The sequence below is a fragment of the Solea senegalensis genome, linkage group LG4 (genome assembly GCF_019176455.1).
Source record: "Solea senegalensis isolate Sse05_10M linkage group LG4, IFAPA_SoseM_1, whole genome shotgun sequence".
NCBI lineage: Eukaryota > Metazoa > Chordata > Actinopteri > Pleuronectiformes > Soleidae > Solea > Solea senegalensis.
Genome location: NC_058024.1, coordinates 1,992,321 through 2,009,798, shown reverse-complemented (window position 1 = coordinate 2,009,798; position 17,478 = coordinate 1,992,321). Strand labels below are relative to the sequence as shown.

The window sequence follows — 17,478 nt, the reverse complement described above, 5'->3', positions numbered from 1 at the left end:
AGGTTTGTTCAGGGCCAGACTATCAACAATCCTAGCAAGTTTGGTTCAGATTGGACCAGGATTGGCAAAGTTGTAACAGTTTTTTTTTTGTAGTATTTTCTACCACCACCAGGAGGCGCTGTTTTCAAAATGTATTGTTTTCGGCAATATAGTCGCCTTCAGCAACTACCAATTATCAATCATAGGAAGTTTGGTTGGGATTGGATCTTCCATCGCAAAGTTATAAGAGTTTTGCTTTTTGTTGTGAAAAATAGGAATTTACACCCACTTTGGCGCCCCCTATCTCGTACACCATGAGACATTTAAAAAAACTTTTGATAACTTAAGCTCCTCAACTGGTTCACAGTGACCTCACCGAGTTTAAAGGTGATCGCACAAGAACTCTAGGATTAATTCCTTCAAATACCAGAGGTCATATTGTCTCCGTCACCAGGGGGTGCTGGTTTTGAAAGTGAATATTTTCATATAGACGTCTTCAGGGCTGGACTATCATCAATCCTAGCAAGTTTGGTTCAGATTGGACTAGGATTCGCAAAGTTGTAGCAGTTTGTTTTTTTGTCGTAAAAATCCGACTTTGCATCATTACCATGGCAACATCATGTAACTCTACGCCATCATATTGAGCATGCATCATCTACCTTGTGTTTTGGGTGATTTTTACCAATTTTGAGTTTGATTCGATAATCTCTGTAAAAGTTATTCCCGAAATTGTAAAAGTAACTTTTTTTTTTTATTTTCTGCCACCACCAGGAGGCGATGTTTACAAACTTGACAGTTTTTGCATAGGCCTCTTCAGCAAGGGCCCATCATCAATCGCCACAAGTTTGGTTAAGATCGGACCTTCTATCGCAAAGTTATAAGAGTTTTGTTGCGTGTGGCGAAAATCGTGAATTTTCACCAACTTTGACGCCCCCTTTCTCGTACGCCATGATACTTATTAAAAAGTTTTCAGGAACTTTAGATCCTCAACTTGTCCACAGTGACCTCACCAAGTTTGAACGTGATTCCATGTAAGCTCTGGGACAAGTTCGTTCAAATACCGATGGTGCGAAATGGCCAAAATCGCCTCTGTTTTGGCGTGCAATCCAAGATGGCGTCCTTCCTGTAGGATTCACAGGGAAGTTGTCATCGACTTTTTTGACCGTCCCCACCTCATGAACATGTGTGCCAAGTTTCGTTCATGTACGTTAAACCAGAGAGCAGATGACCTAATAGAAGTTTTTTGCGTCAGTTTTTAGCCCCGCCCTCTTCCATTTTTTGACGCACATTCCTTGAAACATTGATATACGTAATTTTACACCAGGTCTGATGGGGTTGCAAAATTTGGTGAGTTTTGGGGCATGGGAAAGGCCTCAAAAACGCGATTCATTTGGAGGAATAATAATAATAAGAATAAGAATAATCTTAGCGATTATAATAGGGTTCTTGCGCAACCAAGTTGCTCGAACCCTAATAAGAATAAGAAGAAGAATAATCTTAGCGATTACAATAGGGTTCTTGCGCAACCAAGTTGCTCGAACCCTAATAATAATAATAATACATCATACTTTTTTGGACACTAAAAGACACTCAAGTTCTATGAGCAGTGTCCTCGAGTCTATTGATAATAAAAGAAAACAATAATAAAACCACTTGTTATCATTCCTCACTATAAGGAAATACAACCTTCCTCTTCTTCCTGATGGTAACATGAACCTGTTCCTCATGTCGTCACTGTGTCAGCAGGTCATGGGTTCATCATTCACCGATGAACAACAGCTAACTTATAAATAGCATCAATTAAACACCTTAGTTAATAACATTTTATTCAAGTGTTTCTGTATAGAGACGTGAAAACAGACACTCACTCTCCCACACCAAAGTCCACAGAGAAATTTTAACGTCACACACACAGGAGTTGTTGATCCACTGCTGCCTCCATCACTAAGTTCAAATGTCTTATCTCATGAGTTGGACTTTAAATCCTTCGTTCAGATTGACCTCAGTGACACAAAGTGTCCACACGAGGCAGCAGAGGACCAGCAGCTCCTGTGTCCCCGAGAGCTAAAATCACTGATTTTCTCCATGGACTTTGGTGCGGGAGAGTGAGAGGGTGAGTGAGTGAGTGAGTTTCTGTTGTACACTGCAGTTATTTTGGCCTCTTGTTTCTTGTGGACGGATGAGAACGTGGCGTCACCGGGGGTCTGAGCGGTAAACGTTTTCCCCCGGGGCGACAGAACAGGTTAGTGTGGTTCATCAGGCTTTGTTTGTGAGGCGCAGGAAACTTTGTCAATGAGAATCAAGTTTAAGTACGAGAGCGTTCACGTGTGAAGGTGTTTGGGTTTTTAACATGAAATCAATGAGCCAGAAGAAGAGTCATAATCAATATACATATATTTTTTACACTTCAATTCTATTTTAAAAAGCCACATTATTTGTGTTGTAACACACACAAATATAAAAGCAGGTATGATCTGAAAATAAACGTTAATAATGAGTGTATATTTTAAGATCATGTGATACAGATCATAAACAGCAGTGTGCAGCTTTATATCCACATATATCTCCTATATCAACATATAGACTCCAAATATACTCTAATCATTTAGAAGACATCCCAGCTCACCCTGTCTGTCTGTCCCTCCAGGTCATCGCGTTGGTCATGGACGTATTCACCGACGTGGACCTGCTCTGTGACCTCATGGAGGCGTCCAACAAGCGCCGCGTCCCCGTCTACATCCTGCTGGACGAGAAGAAGCTTGACTACTTCACGGACATGTGCTCGGCGCTCGACATCCAGAACTCGCACCTCAGCGTGAGTTTGGCGATAGTATTGCGATATTTATGCAACATTATCACAATATTTAAGTAACAATACGATATTGTCACGATATTTAAGTGACGATACGATATTATCACGATATTTAAGTGACGATACAATATTATCACGATATGTAAGTGACGATACAATATTACGATATTTAAGCCGCAGTACAATATTATCACAATATTTATGCAACATTATCAAGATATTTAAGTGGCAATACAATATCACGATATTTAAGTTGCTTTATGATATCACGATATTAAAGTGGTTGTACGATATTATCACGATATTTAAGTGACGATACGATATTATCACGATATATAAGGGACGATACGATATTATCACGATATTTAAGTGACAATACGATATTATCACGATATATAAGGGACGATACGATATCATCACGATATTTAAGTGACGATACGATCACGATATTTAAGTCACGATACAATATTACGATATTTAAGTCGCAGTACAATATTATCACAATATTCATACAACATTATCAAGATATTTAAGTGGCGATACGATATTATCACAATATTTAAGTTGCGATATGATATCACGATATTCAAGTGGTTGTACGATATTGTCACGATATTTAAGTGACAATACGATATTATCATGATATTTAAGTGACGATACAAAATTATGATATTTAAGTCGCAGTACAATATTATCACCATTTTTATGCAACATTATACGATATTGTTACGATAGTCACTATAACATGTGTCGTGTTTCTGTGCAGAACATGCGTATCCGCACTGTGTGCGGCGACACTTACTGCACCAAGAGCGGCAAGAAGTTCAGCGGTCAGGTGCTGGAGAAGTTTATGATCATCGACTGTGAAGAGGTCATCGCGGGGTCATACAGGTGAGGAAGAGAGGAACACACACACACACACACACACAGGGGGTGTTGGATGGTTTGTGTGTTCTTTTTAGGTAAGAAAAAGATTTGCGATTGTTTAAGCTTCTTAAATGTGAACATTTTCTTAATTTCTTTGCTCTGAATAACAAAGAAATCATTAAAAGTGAATCATTTTGGTTTGTGGACAAAACAAGTTATCATTTCCAGGTTTGACAAACACCGGTCAACATTTTTTAAGGTTTTCTGATATTTTATGGACCAAACGATTAATCGAGAAAAAATAATCGACAGATTAAGTGATTATGAAAATAATGGTTAGTTGCAGCTCTAAACCTTATTTGAGCTAACATTACTTTGTTGAGGCTAAACATGGAACAGTGTGATGGTGCGCCGCTGTGAGAGATCAGTTAATCAGTTGGTTTTTCTGTCTTTACAGATTTTATTCTGTGACTCTTTTGTCTTGTGGCTTGTTTTGTTTTCCCTTCAAATGAGACGGAGAAAACAAAAGCATCAGAATGTCCACTGTGGGCACACGGAATAGTTTGTCATGTGACAGGATCTCAGTGTAGTGAGAGTCGCAGCTGTAACACTGAGGCCTCTTCAGAACAGTGTTCCTCAGTCGCTGACTCATCCTCAGCTCAGACTTGGCTCCATTTTGTTTTTGCTGTTTGCACCTCATTTCCACAGGGACGTTGTGTGTGTGTGTGTGTGTGTGTGTGTGTGTGTGTGTGTGTGTGTGTGTGTGTGTGTGTGTGTGTGTGTGTGTGTGTGTGTGTGTGTGTGTGTGTGATGTACCGCTGAAGCTGCCAGACAAACACTGCTGTAAATCACTGGGGGACTGTGGTGTTGCAGAGAGAGGCAGTGCTGCTAATGACTGTGTGTTTTGTTGTTTGTTTGTTTTTTGTCACCGTCCTTCTTGTTCCTGCTGTTCTCATAAATCTGGTGATCAGACACCAAACTTCTTCACAAACCACTTTAACTACGTGACGCTGCAGCTCCTCACTCAGTTCTAGCTCGACTCGGTTTGGTATCAGTCGTGTTGTTTTCCGTGACTTCATCGTCAGTCACGTATGAAAGTACCTTAAAGAAATACTTTTAGAGTAAAAGTATGTGACCAGAAAATGACTTTAGTTCAAGTTGAAGTCACAAAGTTTCTGACATGTACTGTACTTAAGTATCAAAAGTATGGGTTCAATTCCTGCCTCTGCACGTCTACATGTGTCCTTGAGCAAAGACACTTAAGCCCATGTTGCAGCGTGTGAATGGGTTATGAAAGATGTGTGAATGGGTGAAAACTGTAGTGTAAAGCAGCTCATCAGCACTAGAAAAGCTCTAGATAAATACAGACCATAATAGCAACTCTTCTTCTTCTGGTTTTATTTGGTAGTAACGAGGAACAAATAGAGTTAGAGAAAATGTCGTGGAGTAAAAGCACAAGCTGATATATTAATTAATATTAATAACTAAAGTACAGATACAGACTCATTCACCCACTTATTCACTCACTCACTTAATCACTCACTCATTCACCCATTCACCCGTTTACTCACTCACTCACTTATTCACTCATTCATTCACTGATTCAGTCCCTCATTCACTCACTGTTTCACTCACTTATTCATTCACTCACTCATACAATCACTTATTCACTCGCTCACTCATTCACTCATAACCTCACTTATTCAGTCCCTCATTCACTCACTTATTCATTCACTCACTCATACAATCACTTATTCACTCGCTCACTCATTCACTCATAACCTCACTTATTCAGTCCCTCATTCACTCACTTATTCATTCACTCATAACCTCACTTATTCAGTCACTCATTCACTCACTTACTCATTCACTCACTCACTCACACTTGTGTCGGACGTTGCACTCGTGACTCTTCGGTGATGACGCTCTCTGACCAATCAGAGGCCGGCAGTCTGATGACATCACACCTGAGTATCAGCTCAGCTGAAGCAGGTCAGAGCAGGAAGTAAATAAAACAGCAGGTTCTGTCACTGATGGAGAAGAAAGAAGAAAAAAGTGGATTCGTGCTGGAACTATCAAACATTTGCTCTCATGTAAATGTTTATAGCTTCTGTTTACCGATTTCAGGTAGAACATTTGAAATGAATTAACTTTAGTGTTAAATATACTTATTCTTTGTTGAGTTAACACCAAATTGTTCCCACGTCAGTGGCTGAAAAAAATCTAAAATAAATCGCCCGTCCTTTTGTAAATACTGTTAAAGTCACTGTACATATTTATATAATGTCACAATCGCTTGTATCTATATACTGTATGTTGTGTTTTTAGTGTGACGCTAAACGGCATTTTCCTGTCTCTGTGCAAACAGCAAACAAACAGACGTCAACAAGAAAAAAGAGACAACTGACAAATGAACAGTGTAAAGAGATTCATCTAAAACAAGTAATGAGCTGTTGCTACATGAGCCCAGATCAACAATTCTACAGATAACGTGGATTACATTTAAGACTTAACACGATAACTTCAGTCTGAACTAGAAAGTGTTTAACCTGAATTAATCTGAGGCTTCTGGACAAAATAAAGTTTACACAACATTACACTGCAGAAAAATAATGTTAGCGCAAATAAGGTAACGTTTAGCAGCCTGGACGCGGAGTGGTGAGGGTCTCCTCTCTGCTCTGACCGCAGCCTGGGACTGCTGCGGACGCTACTGTGAGACTGACCGCCTGCGAGTGCTTTGGGAGGGGATCCCTGCAGCACCCGCTGCTTGTTGAGCACAGTAACTGCAGAGTGATACGTGCTTTCACACGAGAGTCTGCAGACACCACAAAAGTCTCCAATAACACCAGAAAAAGTTGTTAGATTTGTCGCTAGTCGCTTTTGACAAAAAAACTCGCTAGGTATTGGAAAGTCGCCAGATTTAGCAACAAAGTCGCCAAGTTGGCAACACTACTAATATGGTAATGTTTAGCCTCAACAAAATAATGTTAGCGCAGATAAGGTAACGTTTAGCCTCAACAAAATAATGTTAGCGCAACTAAGGTAACGTTTAGCCGTAACAAAATAATGTTAGCACAATTAAGGTAACGTTTAGCCTCAACAAACTAATGTTAAGGCGTAAGGTAGCGTTTAGCCTCAACAAAATAATGTTAAGCGCAAGTAAGGTAACGTTTAGCCTCAACAAAATAATGTTAGCGCAAATAAGGTAACGTTTAGCTTTAACAAAATAATGTTATCTCAAAAAAGGTAATGTTTAGCCTCAACAAAATAATGTTAAAAGGTAATGTTTAGCCTCAACAAAATAATGTTAGCGCCTCAAAAATAATGGCAAATAAGGTAGCGTTTAGCCTCAACAAAATAATGTTAGCTCAAATAAGGTAACGTTTAGCTTTAACAAAATAATGTTAGCTCAAAAATGTAATGTGTAGCCTCAACAAAATAATGTTGGTGCAAATAAGGTAACATTTAGCCTCAACAAAATAATGTTAGTGCAAATAAGGTAACATTTAGCCTCAACAAAATAATGTTAGCTCAAAAAAGGTAATGTTTAGCCTCCACAAAATAATGTTAGCTCAAATAAGGTAGCGTTTGGCCTCAACAAAATAATGTTAGCACAAATAGGGTAAAGTTTAGCTCAACAAAATAATGTTAAGCAAATAAGGTAATGTTTAGCCTCAACAAAATAATGTTAGCGCAAATAAGGTAACGTTTAGCCGCAACAAAATAATGTTATCTCAAAAAAGGTAACGTTTAGCCTCAACAAAATATTGTTAGCGCAAATAAGGTAACGTTTAGCCTCAACAAAATAATGTTAGCTCAAAAGGGTAATGTTTAGCCTCCACAAAATAATGTTAGCTCAAAAAAGGTAATGTTTAGCCTCCACAAAATAATGTTAGCTCAAATAAGGTAATGTTTAGCCTCAACAAAATAATATTAGCTCAAATCCTCAACAAAATATTGTTAAGTTTAGCCTCAACAAAATAATGTTAGCTCAAATAAGGTAACGTTTAACTTTAACAAAATAATGTTAGCTCAAAAATTTAATGTGTAGCCTCAACAAAATAATTTTAGTGCAAATAACGTAACATTTAACCTCCACAAAATAATGTTAGTGCAAATAAGGTAACATTTAGCCTCAACAAAATAATGTTAGCTCAAAAAAGGTAATGTTTAGCCTCCACAAAATAATGTTAGCTCAAATAAGGTAACGTTTGGCCTCAACAAAATAATGTTAGCACAAATAGGGTAATGTTTAGCCTCAACAAAATATTTTTACCGCAAATAAGGTAATGTTTAGCCCCAGCAAAATGTTTTACTTTAAGTCAGGGGTGTCAAACATACGGCCCGGGGGCCAGAACCGGCCCGCCAGAGGGTCCAATCCGGCCCACAGGATGAATTTGTTAAAATTTCACACTAATCTAAACGTAATGTCAAATGCTCCAGATACCCGTGACTAAATGTTTGTGCTGTGTAAATAGTAAATTTAGGCATGATATTGTTGGAATTGCACTTATATTTCTCAAGAAATTTCATGGATACATCAAATTGTGCTGTATGTGGCCCCTGAACAAAAATGAGTTTGACACCCCTGCTTTAAGTAATTATTAAGTAATTAATGTTTAATAATTCTTAGAAAATAAAATCCATGTTTTTTTATGTTATCTTCTTCTTTTATTTTATTAAAATAAAATCGCCATGTTTGAGGAGATATTCTCCCGGGGTGACCGACAACTGCTCAATCACTTTATTTCGGCGTTAAACGCCCGTCCGTGGGAACTCTGAGCCACATTTATACGTTTTTACGAGTTTACGAAGTAAAGATGGTTGTTGAACATGAATGTAATGATTAACGCTTGTGCGGGGGAGGCGTCCTGGCCTTTGATCGGCTACTAGTGTCTGATATTTGTGAGTGGTGATTGAGTGATTCATGGCAGCAGAGGAAAGTCGTCGGGCAGGTTTTTCAAACCACACTCGCAGAGTCTCAGAAAACACTGACACGCTCAGACTTTATTATTGTTTTTCACTTTCTGCTTACTAAAGATTTCCTGTTGTCTGGGAGGGTTACGTCAAAACCAGCGTCTCCTTTATCTGCGATTTTTAAAGCGACCGTCGTGCAGAGTTGGTCCTGTTGTTGTGCAGTCCCACCTCTTTTGTTCTTGTTGGAATTCTTCCCTCGCAGGTGTGCTGGGCTCGCCACGATGTGGAATGACACAATTTTTTTTATACCATTGTTGTTTGGACGACGTTCAAATGCCTTTTGACAAGTAGATAAAGACGTCACAGTGTGGCGTGTTGGTGTGAAGGCGCCTCAGTCAGTGCATTTGTTTCCATTTGTTGTCAAACAGGTGTGTCGGCAAAAAGGAAATCTGAGGGGACTTTAAGGTCTTTTATCTTTATGACTTAACCCTAATCCACTAATCTGCACTGACATGGTGATAAGATCTCTCAAACACCTGCTGACGCTGCATCTCACAAGATCTGGTCATGATGTCATGTGTTGATTTTGAATTATAATATAAAATATAAAAAATAAATAAAAACTCCAGTCACTTTGCTCTAATGGTGTGTTCCATTTGAACACTGAGATCAAGGGGTGTCACGACCCAATTTGTCCTGGAAAATGTGCATGTGCGAAGTTTGACTATTTCCTGTCGAAACTATTAACATCAGGTTGCGGTAACGGCATCAGACCTCAGAAATTCCCAGTCCTGACCATAAATGGAATGCAGCATTTAAGATTAAAGTCCGTCTCGCTAAGCCCGAGATGAGATGGGATTCCGAGGTGGCTGCCATCGTACAAACACTGCCAATGTTTCCGTTAACGTCACTTCTGTCGTTTATGTTTTTCACAGTAAACCAGTCGTGCTCATGTTACTGTTTCATTTTTACCCGTCGATGTGCAGCTGTGCTGTTTGTGTTGTGACAGTGAACTGAATTTCCGTCCCACGCCCAGATTATTGTTATGTCATTACAGTATTTTTTCATGACGATAACGAGACGGTGACAAGGTCAATTAAAACCTAAAAATTCCTTGGTCCGTGTTTCAATACGGGTCGGGTGGGTTGCCGACATCGCCACCGACCCCTGGCTCCTGATTTCTGTGGGCCACTCCCTGCCCTGGTGACGCGGTTGGGGTGCACTGAGGATAGCCCACTCCGATCGACCGTCGGAGGGACTTAAAACTTACTGACCTAAATGAATTTGTTTTAACTGACTAAAACCTTTTTGAGTTTTCGTCGACTAAAGAAGCTAAGAAGCATTTTAATCCAAAGACTAAATCTAAAATGGCTGCCAAAAACAACACTGGCTGACACACCGACGGACCTTTCAGGCAACTGTAGCATCGTTCGCTTTGGTTGCAATGCGTCCTATTCCCTGCATCCAGACTTGAACCGCCAGCCGATGGTGCAGTGGGATACAACAGGACCCTGACACGCAAGTGTACCAGGGTCCACAATATTCGACGGTGTCGCATGTGCGTGGAAGAATCACCACTGTTGTTGGAAGTCCTTTGTTTAGATTTACCTCCGTGACACAAACTGACCAAATAAGGCATCAGTAGACCAGCAGCTCCGGGGTTCTTGATTTTCTCTCTGGACGTTGGCGCCCATGAGTGAACGTTTTTAAAAAGTTAAAGTAGTTTACACTGAAGCTGTGTGGATTTGATTTGGTGAGTCTTTTGTTCGGAGTCTTGTGTTAATGTTGTTGCTGAGACTCATCCCTGGTTTCACACCTCTCTGTTTTTGGTTGTCCCCCTCTCCAGTTTCACCTGGCTCTCCTCTCAGGTGCACAGCAACATGGTGATGCATTTCTCAGGGCGAATCACCGACAGCTTCGACCGGGAGTTCCGCTGCCTCTACGCAGACTCGCAGATCATCGACTGCTTCTACAACGCAGAGGAGGAGGGGATGCCCTACTACCCGTCCTACCAGGCCATGATGACGCCAGGCATGGGCCTGGATTTACTCAGTGAAAGGTACGACGGTGGAGAGCAGTGGTGGTTATTTCCTCGAGGCTGAAGATGATCGGTTTGTGCGTCATTGTGCATGTGGCAGAAAAGAGCTAACGATAACAAACGAAAGCAATGGAGCAATACCACCAAATAAAACGTCTGGTTTACTTTTCCAGAATAAAACATCCCGTGTATTTCACTAGAAATTCTGCTCCATTTGTTGTGTTTACAACGTTTAACGTGTATTTCCGTGCAAATGTAAATTGGTGGATGAGAGCGCAGCACATTCATTCTGCAACCTGTGTATTTTGAGGCTTATGCTAATCGTGACTTTGGCTCCTCCTACAGGAGGGATAGGGTGTGTTCCGAAAACTCCAGCAGCCAATCGAGTGACAGCGTCTCCAGTGTGAAGGCCGCGCCAGGGATGAGCTCAAATGTCGTCTACAAGGTCACCCAAGGTCACGACAGGAAGGAGCCCAACAGCGCCTCTCACCTGAGCCCCGAGAGGAGAGGTGGCGAACAGGCAGGAGGACACGCCCCCACACCAGTACCACGGCATTCTGCTAACGGAGCAGCCAACCACATCCAAGTTCCAGAGCGACCGTCGCCACCCACCTACGGTCAGCCAATGGGCATCGAGTGGAACAAACCCAGTGCGGCGGACGCCATGAGGTCGAATATTGGTGGCACCACCTCCAAGTTTCAGGCGCTGGGTTTGTACGACCACAAACCGAGTATGTTCCATGGCAGCCCGAACCCCAACCTCAACCCCAGGACGCAGACGCCGTCCCCGGTCAACGACGGCAAACTCACCTCCAAACAGAGAACTCCCTCCAACCAGTTCCTCAACAAACTGTCAGACCTCTTCTTGCCGCCGTCCGGCAAAGACCGAGACAACTACAACTTCTGGAGGTCGCCCTCCCCTCAAGGCCCCTCGCCCTGGGGAGGACCCGACCTCTCTCAGACTGAGCCGGAGAGCCAGCAGAGCCCGCCTCCCCCACCCAGCCCCACAGCCGTGTGGAGCCGGCAGGACCAGAAGCGAATGACGCTGGGCCACAGCAAACTGGACCTGGTGAACCAGTACAACAAGATGAAATCCAAGCAGGTTTACAGTCGGTTTGAGCTGAAGAGCACAAACTGACGGGAGAAGCTGAGCAGCTCACGCCGACCGCCTCACATCACCTTCAATCTTTTATCGCGTGGAAAGTTTCGGTCAGTTATTCCTGGAGGGAAAACGAGCCTCTTCTCTCTCACTGAGTTTTACTCACACCCGGAAAAACGCAGCAACACCACGAACCTTAAACAAATACTGTAGATAATAATCAGTCTATGGAAATCATCACCTCTTCATTCTCCAACGGCCTCGACCTGAGTCATGTCCTCAAATATAAGTACATGTTTACAGCGACTTGTAAGCTTTCACATTTGTGCAGTTATCCGATTTTATTGTGACAATAATTCTATAAATTTGCTTAAAAATATCTCAAAAACACACGGAAATCACTTTATTATAAGTGTCACAAGGTCCTCGAATGACTGGAAAGATGCGGTGTGGCACATCCACATAAATCAGCAGGACTGTATGCTGGTGATTTTCCTATTTTTTTTATTTAATCCCGATAATAGAAATTGTGAGTCGTGAAAAAGTGATTCCCATTTTCACGCCCATCTCTACTTTAACTCAGCGTTGAGATGATCCCCGATTTAATAACTTAGGTTTCCTAACAGCGCGTAACTCAATGTTCTGTCCTTTTTCTGTTGTTGTTTTTTTACTACTAATTTAGGACTAGCATTTATATCCACCTCGAGGGCGGGGCCTCTTCCACGGAACACGCCATGTTTCTGCATTAGTGAACCAAAAAAAACCAACCACCAGAGCGCCTTAATTGTTTTTCCGTCACCTGAAGGCCTTGTACGTTCCTCTCGGTGCTTGGTGAGGGGAGCGGTATTGTGCTGATGTCTGCAATACATAACTTCACCACTGGAGGCCGCTCTGAACCACACACTGGACCTTTACTGTAAGTTTCTTACGCGACGTTTTTTAACTCCTCATGCTGCACATTTGTCTTTGCAGTAACTTTGTGTATCTGTATAGTTATAAGTGTAGTTAACGCTAACTGTGTCATTTGCGTAAATATTCGAGTTGTTTTTGGCGACGTCGTTTTCCACGAGAACAAAAGGAGAATCTGACATTTGCTGAGTAACGCTGGTTGATGACGATTCATGTTTTTGATACGCGGTATGTTGTGTGTTTTTGTTTACGAAACTTTCCATTTGGCAGTGTTGTCTTTTCTTTTTGTTTGTGTGTTTGTTTGTTTGTTTGTTTTGCGTTGACTAATGTACATTCTGTTGTAAATAGTACCATTAACTGGCAGGATTTCGGGTTATTGTTTTATAACAAAGAAGAAGAAGAAAAAAAACACTCCCTTTAACTGGTTTGTTTATGTCATTTTATTTTTACAGTGTATGATTATTTTCTGGAGAATGTGAAGCGTCTGTGAAGATGCTGGTATTACTTTGTAAGAAGAACATTTAAGGATTTAATAAAAACTGTTGAAAGAGATGTCGCTCATGTCGTTTTTGTCACATATATATATGATTTTGTGGATCATATATGTTTCATCTTTCACTTTTACGTGATACCCGAACAGCAGCGGCTGCTGAAAAGATCTATTTGTATTCGGAAAAAAACTGCTGACGCGATCGATGACAGATCAGACGATCCCTTCAGAGCTGAGAGACACACCAAGTGTTGCCTCTTGCTGTCACAGCAGGATGTTTCAAACTAGTTTGACGTTCACAAAAGTTTATGAAGACATGACGGACTCAGTCCTCACGGCTGTGGGCGCCCAAGAGTTTTCTACGGTGGCCCGACAGGGGCAAACACACTGCTACGACCCAAAGCTCATGCAGGAGGAGAAACGAGCAGCATATTCACAAACGCTGCGGATTCCCAAAACACCAGCAAGTCCCAAAACGCCAGCAAGTCCCAAAACTACTAGCAAGTCCCAAAACGCCAGCAATTCCCAAAACACCAGCAAGTCCCAAAACACCAGCAAGTCCCAGAACACCAGCAAGTCCCACAAGTCCCACAAGCCAGCAAGTCCCACAAAGTCCCACAACACCAGCAAGTCCCAAAACACCAGCAAGTCCCAAAGCAAGTCCCAGAACACCAGCAAAAGTCCCAGCAAGTCCCAGAACACCAGCAAGTCCCAAAACGCCAGCAAGTCCCAAAACATTTGCGTTTGCCCCTCGTGCACGTTGTTTTTAAATAAAACACAAGTTCCCTGAGAGACTCTGCGTCCTGTTGATTGACATTCTGACATAATAACAAGATTGAAGAAGAGCACACTCTCTGAATGATGTTAAGACCCCGTCTTGTGTCTTGTGGCTTGTTGTGGGTCAGAGGAGCGCTGAGTGATCATCTGTCTCTGCCAGGAAATCCTGGACAGGGGCAAGGTCACAGGCCGCAGCACGAACAATGAGGCGGAATGAAACCTTGGAGAACGTGGAAACAACGTGGAACAATGGAGCGTCGATAAGAAGCTGAGTCCCAGCAGAAGTGGACGGGGACAATGACGTGAAAACCCACTGAGACACAAATATCACGTTTGCGAAGGAAACAGAGGAACTTTCACTCTGGAACGTCAGTGTGCTCGATGATTTTCAGACGTTTAAAAAAACGCTTCGCTTTCGGAAATGCTCACAAGCCACAGGTCCACTTGTTGCTGGGGGTGGGAATCTTCCACGATTCCATTATGAAACGATTATCGATGCAAATAAGATCGATGACCTTAAATTTCAGGATTCAGAATTTAATCCTGGACATTCTCTTTTCGGGCCACACGGTGGGGTAGTGGTTAGCACTCTCGCCTTGCAGCGAGAAGACCTGGGTTCGAGCCCCGGTTGGAACAAGGGCCTTTCTGCATGGAGTTTGCATGTTCTCCCCGTGTGTGCGTGGGTTCTCTCCGGGTTCTCTGGCTTCCTCCCACAGTCCAAAAACTGCAAAAAATGCAATGTGGGGATAGGTAAATTGGACACTCTAAATTGACCATAGGAGCGAGTGTGAGAGCGAATGGTTGTTTGTCTCTATCTGTGTGGCCCTGCGATGGACTGGCGAACTGTCCAGGGTGTACCCCGCCTATCGCCCGATGTAGCTGAGATTGGCACGGCACCCCCCGCGACCCTCTGGTTGAGGATAAAGCGGTTAGATGATGACTGACTGACATTCTCTTTTCCTCCATTTCAGACATTTCCTTTGCCAAATGTTGGGGTTTTCTTTTTAACTGATCTACAGTTGATTCCTGTGTCCAGCGTCGTGCTCATGACTCTTCCAGTGATGACTTTAATCTCAAAACTCCTCAATGTTCTGATTTAGATTTTACAATTCAGATTCTAATCTCAAAATTCTGATTTAAAATCTCGGAATTCTGACTTTAATCTAACCTAAATCCCAGAATTTCTCAAGGTTTGGACTTCGGACCAATCTCAGAATTCTGAAAATCTCATAAAGCGTTGTTTCCTGTTTTATTTTGAAATCACTTTGTCTTCTGAGTTTACTGCTGTTTTTACTTCCTGTGATTTTTTTTAATCACCTGGTGTCTATCATTAATCACCTGACCACACACACACACACACACACCTGTGTCAGTCCCTGCTTCTTTGCTTGTTTGACGTCCGTTGTCAGAGTTTTGCTCCTGATCCACAGATCCTCTGGATCTCCGCCGTGTTTGTGACGTCGACCACGTTCCAGGTAAGAAGTCAGAAGATAAAAATAAATTCTTTGTCGGGTTTTGTGAGGTTGCTCCGAGTTTGAAAACTGGTTCAGTTCAAACTTCAGACTGGGAACTCGGGAACTCCGACTTCTGCCTACAGTTGGTGATAGTAGCTCAGTCGTCTTTAGTCTTGAAGTTGGAGGGTTTGATTCCTGCCTCTGGGCAAGACGTCGCATTAGAATGTGTAGTTTTTGCACACAGACCCAGGAGCGGTGGGCCACACTTATGGGGGGGAGGGGCCTGGGTGCCTCGTAACAACTGAATGTCCCTGTCATGGGATTAATAAAGTGTCATCTTATCTTAGCTTATAAATACAGACCTGTATGGAGTCGTCGTTCCATTTATATCGGAAGTCTGAAGTGGGAGTGAGTCACCTCCGAGTCGACCATGTTCCGGTAAGAAGTCCGACTTTCCCAGTTGGGATTCCGACTCAAGGGAGTGTTCGGTTCAAATGTCAGACTTGGACCTCGGAAATTCCAACTTCTGCCTACAGCTGGTGATGGCAGCCCACACCGCAATGGGAATTTTTGCACAAATTCACCAAGTGATAGTGATTTGACTCATCCTTGCTTAGGGGCTACATCACCTTGGCTTTCCCAGGATTGAACTGCCCAATTCCTTTCTTCTAGGCAAGGAAAGTGTGGTATATGATATATTTATCACACTCTTACTGCAACAAAGTCTTATCTTATACAGATTGAAGTTTGTTCATCGGGGCTTACGCTGCATTCCATGAACATCAGAAGTGGGAAGTCTGAACTGGGAGTGATGTCACCTCCGAGTCGACCACGCTCCAGGTAAGAAGTGGGAAGAAAACATGAACGCAAACCCAGACGAACCATTGTTAGCGATAGCTGCACTCTGTTGATGTGGGATTTAGTATTTACCACAAGTTCCACTGATGCACTGCAGACAGCTCGTGAGGTCTCTCAGACTTTCCAAGTTGGTAATTCAACTGGAGAGAGTGTTCTCATTGACACTTCCAACTAGGAACTTGGAAATTCTGCCTCTGTTCTATGGAATTAGCTTTGAGTCAGTATTTTTATGCAACACTTTTCAAAAAGCAAAGGACACAAATTGCTCATAAAGATACACTTTTTGTTTGCAGTGATTAGAATTAGTTGACACGGGCATGGAGTCGCTGTCAGATTTTAAACGTTACGATACTTATACAGTTATTTTGTCGGACGCCAACGGGGAAAACTTGGAACGAGTTCCAGACAGACAGCGACTCCAAGCCTGTAGCCAATCAGCAGGTATCTTCATAAGGCCCGCCCATGGTCAGAAAGAGTTTATTTATTTGCAATTTATGTCTTTTTGATTGTGCGTTTGTTTTTTGTTTGCTCAGTTCACACATACAGACACACACTTTTCCAATGGCTTCCTTCTGCCTTAAACTGCCTGACAAACGACTTAACTTTACCGTCGTGTCTCCACTTGCCTGCAGAGTCTTTTATTTCCACATGTTTTGACCTGGCTGCATGTGGAACAGCTGCTCATGAGCTAACCCTGGTTAAAGCTGGTTAAAGCTGGTTAAAGCTGGTTACTGGTTTTCCTCAGCAGCTGACATGTAAGCGTCGTTGTGGGACGTCTGGTTGTTTTTGGCTCCTGGTCGTCTCTGTGTCGCTGCAGAGGACGATGATGGGGACGTACTACATGCACCACATTCCGTCTCACAGGCCCAGGGTTTGTTTAGTCAAATCCAGGGTGTGACTGAAAATAGTTCAGATCACTGCTCTTACAGGTGCCTGCGTGTGGATAACGTGACTCATGTACAGTGAGTGCTATCATGTGATATGTGTGTAATATGACCACATAGCTGCAGCAGATAAACAAAAAACCATCAGTCATATCGTCAGAAGTTTGTTCGTATATACACAAACATTTCCCTGAAGCTTTAATATCTATGTAAAAAGGCGCGATCGTTGCGCTGCCGCCAAACTGGTGTCGTCTCTTCGTACGCTCACGCATTTACGCGCCCTCAATTTCAAAGTTCAGTATGAAGAGTGGACACGATGACAGGTTTCCCGAGGAAGGACCGCTACCAAAGCTAACACATATTATCACAGGTTTTCTTTTAAGGGATAAGTGTC

General features: G+C 42.3%; 1 protein-coding gene across 1 annotated transcript; it reads left to right on the top strand.

Annotated features, from left to right (window-relative positions):
- The first annotated feature begins 2,158 nt into the window (after positions 1 to 2,158).
- Positions 2,159 to 13,173, top strand: LOC122767910 (protein FAM83C-like). The gene is made up of 5 exons (XM_044023480.1): positions 2,159 to 2,190; positions 2,491 to 2,794; positions 3,558 to 3,682; positions 10,422 to 10,634; positions 10,959 to 13,173. The coding sequence occupies exons 1-5, from the start codon at positions 2,159 to 2,161 to the stop codon at positions 11,749 to 11,751; spliced, it is 1,467 nt and encodes a 488-aa protein (XP_043879415.1). The 3' UTR covers positions 11,752 to 13,173.
- The last annotated feature ends 4,305 nt before the right edge of the window (positions 13,174 to 17,478 follow it).

Coding starts and splice junctions, on each gene's coding strand:
- LOC122767910 (XM_044023480.1), top strand. CDS start 2,159: ATGAGAACGTGGCGTCACCGGGGGTCTGAGCG. Junction 3,683..10,421: donor GTCATCGCGGGGTCATACAG/GTGAGGAAGAGA, acceptor CCCCCTCTCCAG/TTTCACCTGGCTCTCCTCTC. Junction 10,635..10,958: donor CTGGATTTACTCAGTGAAAG/GTACGACGGTGG, acceptor CTCCTCCTACAG/GAGGGATAGGGTGTGTTCCG.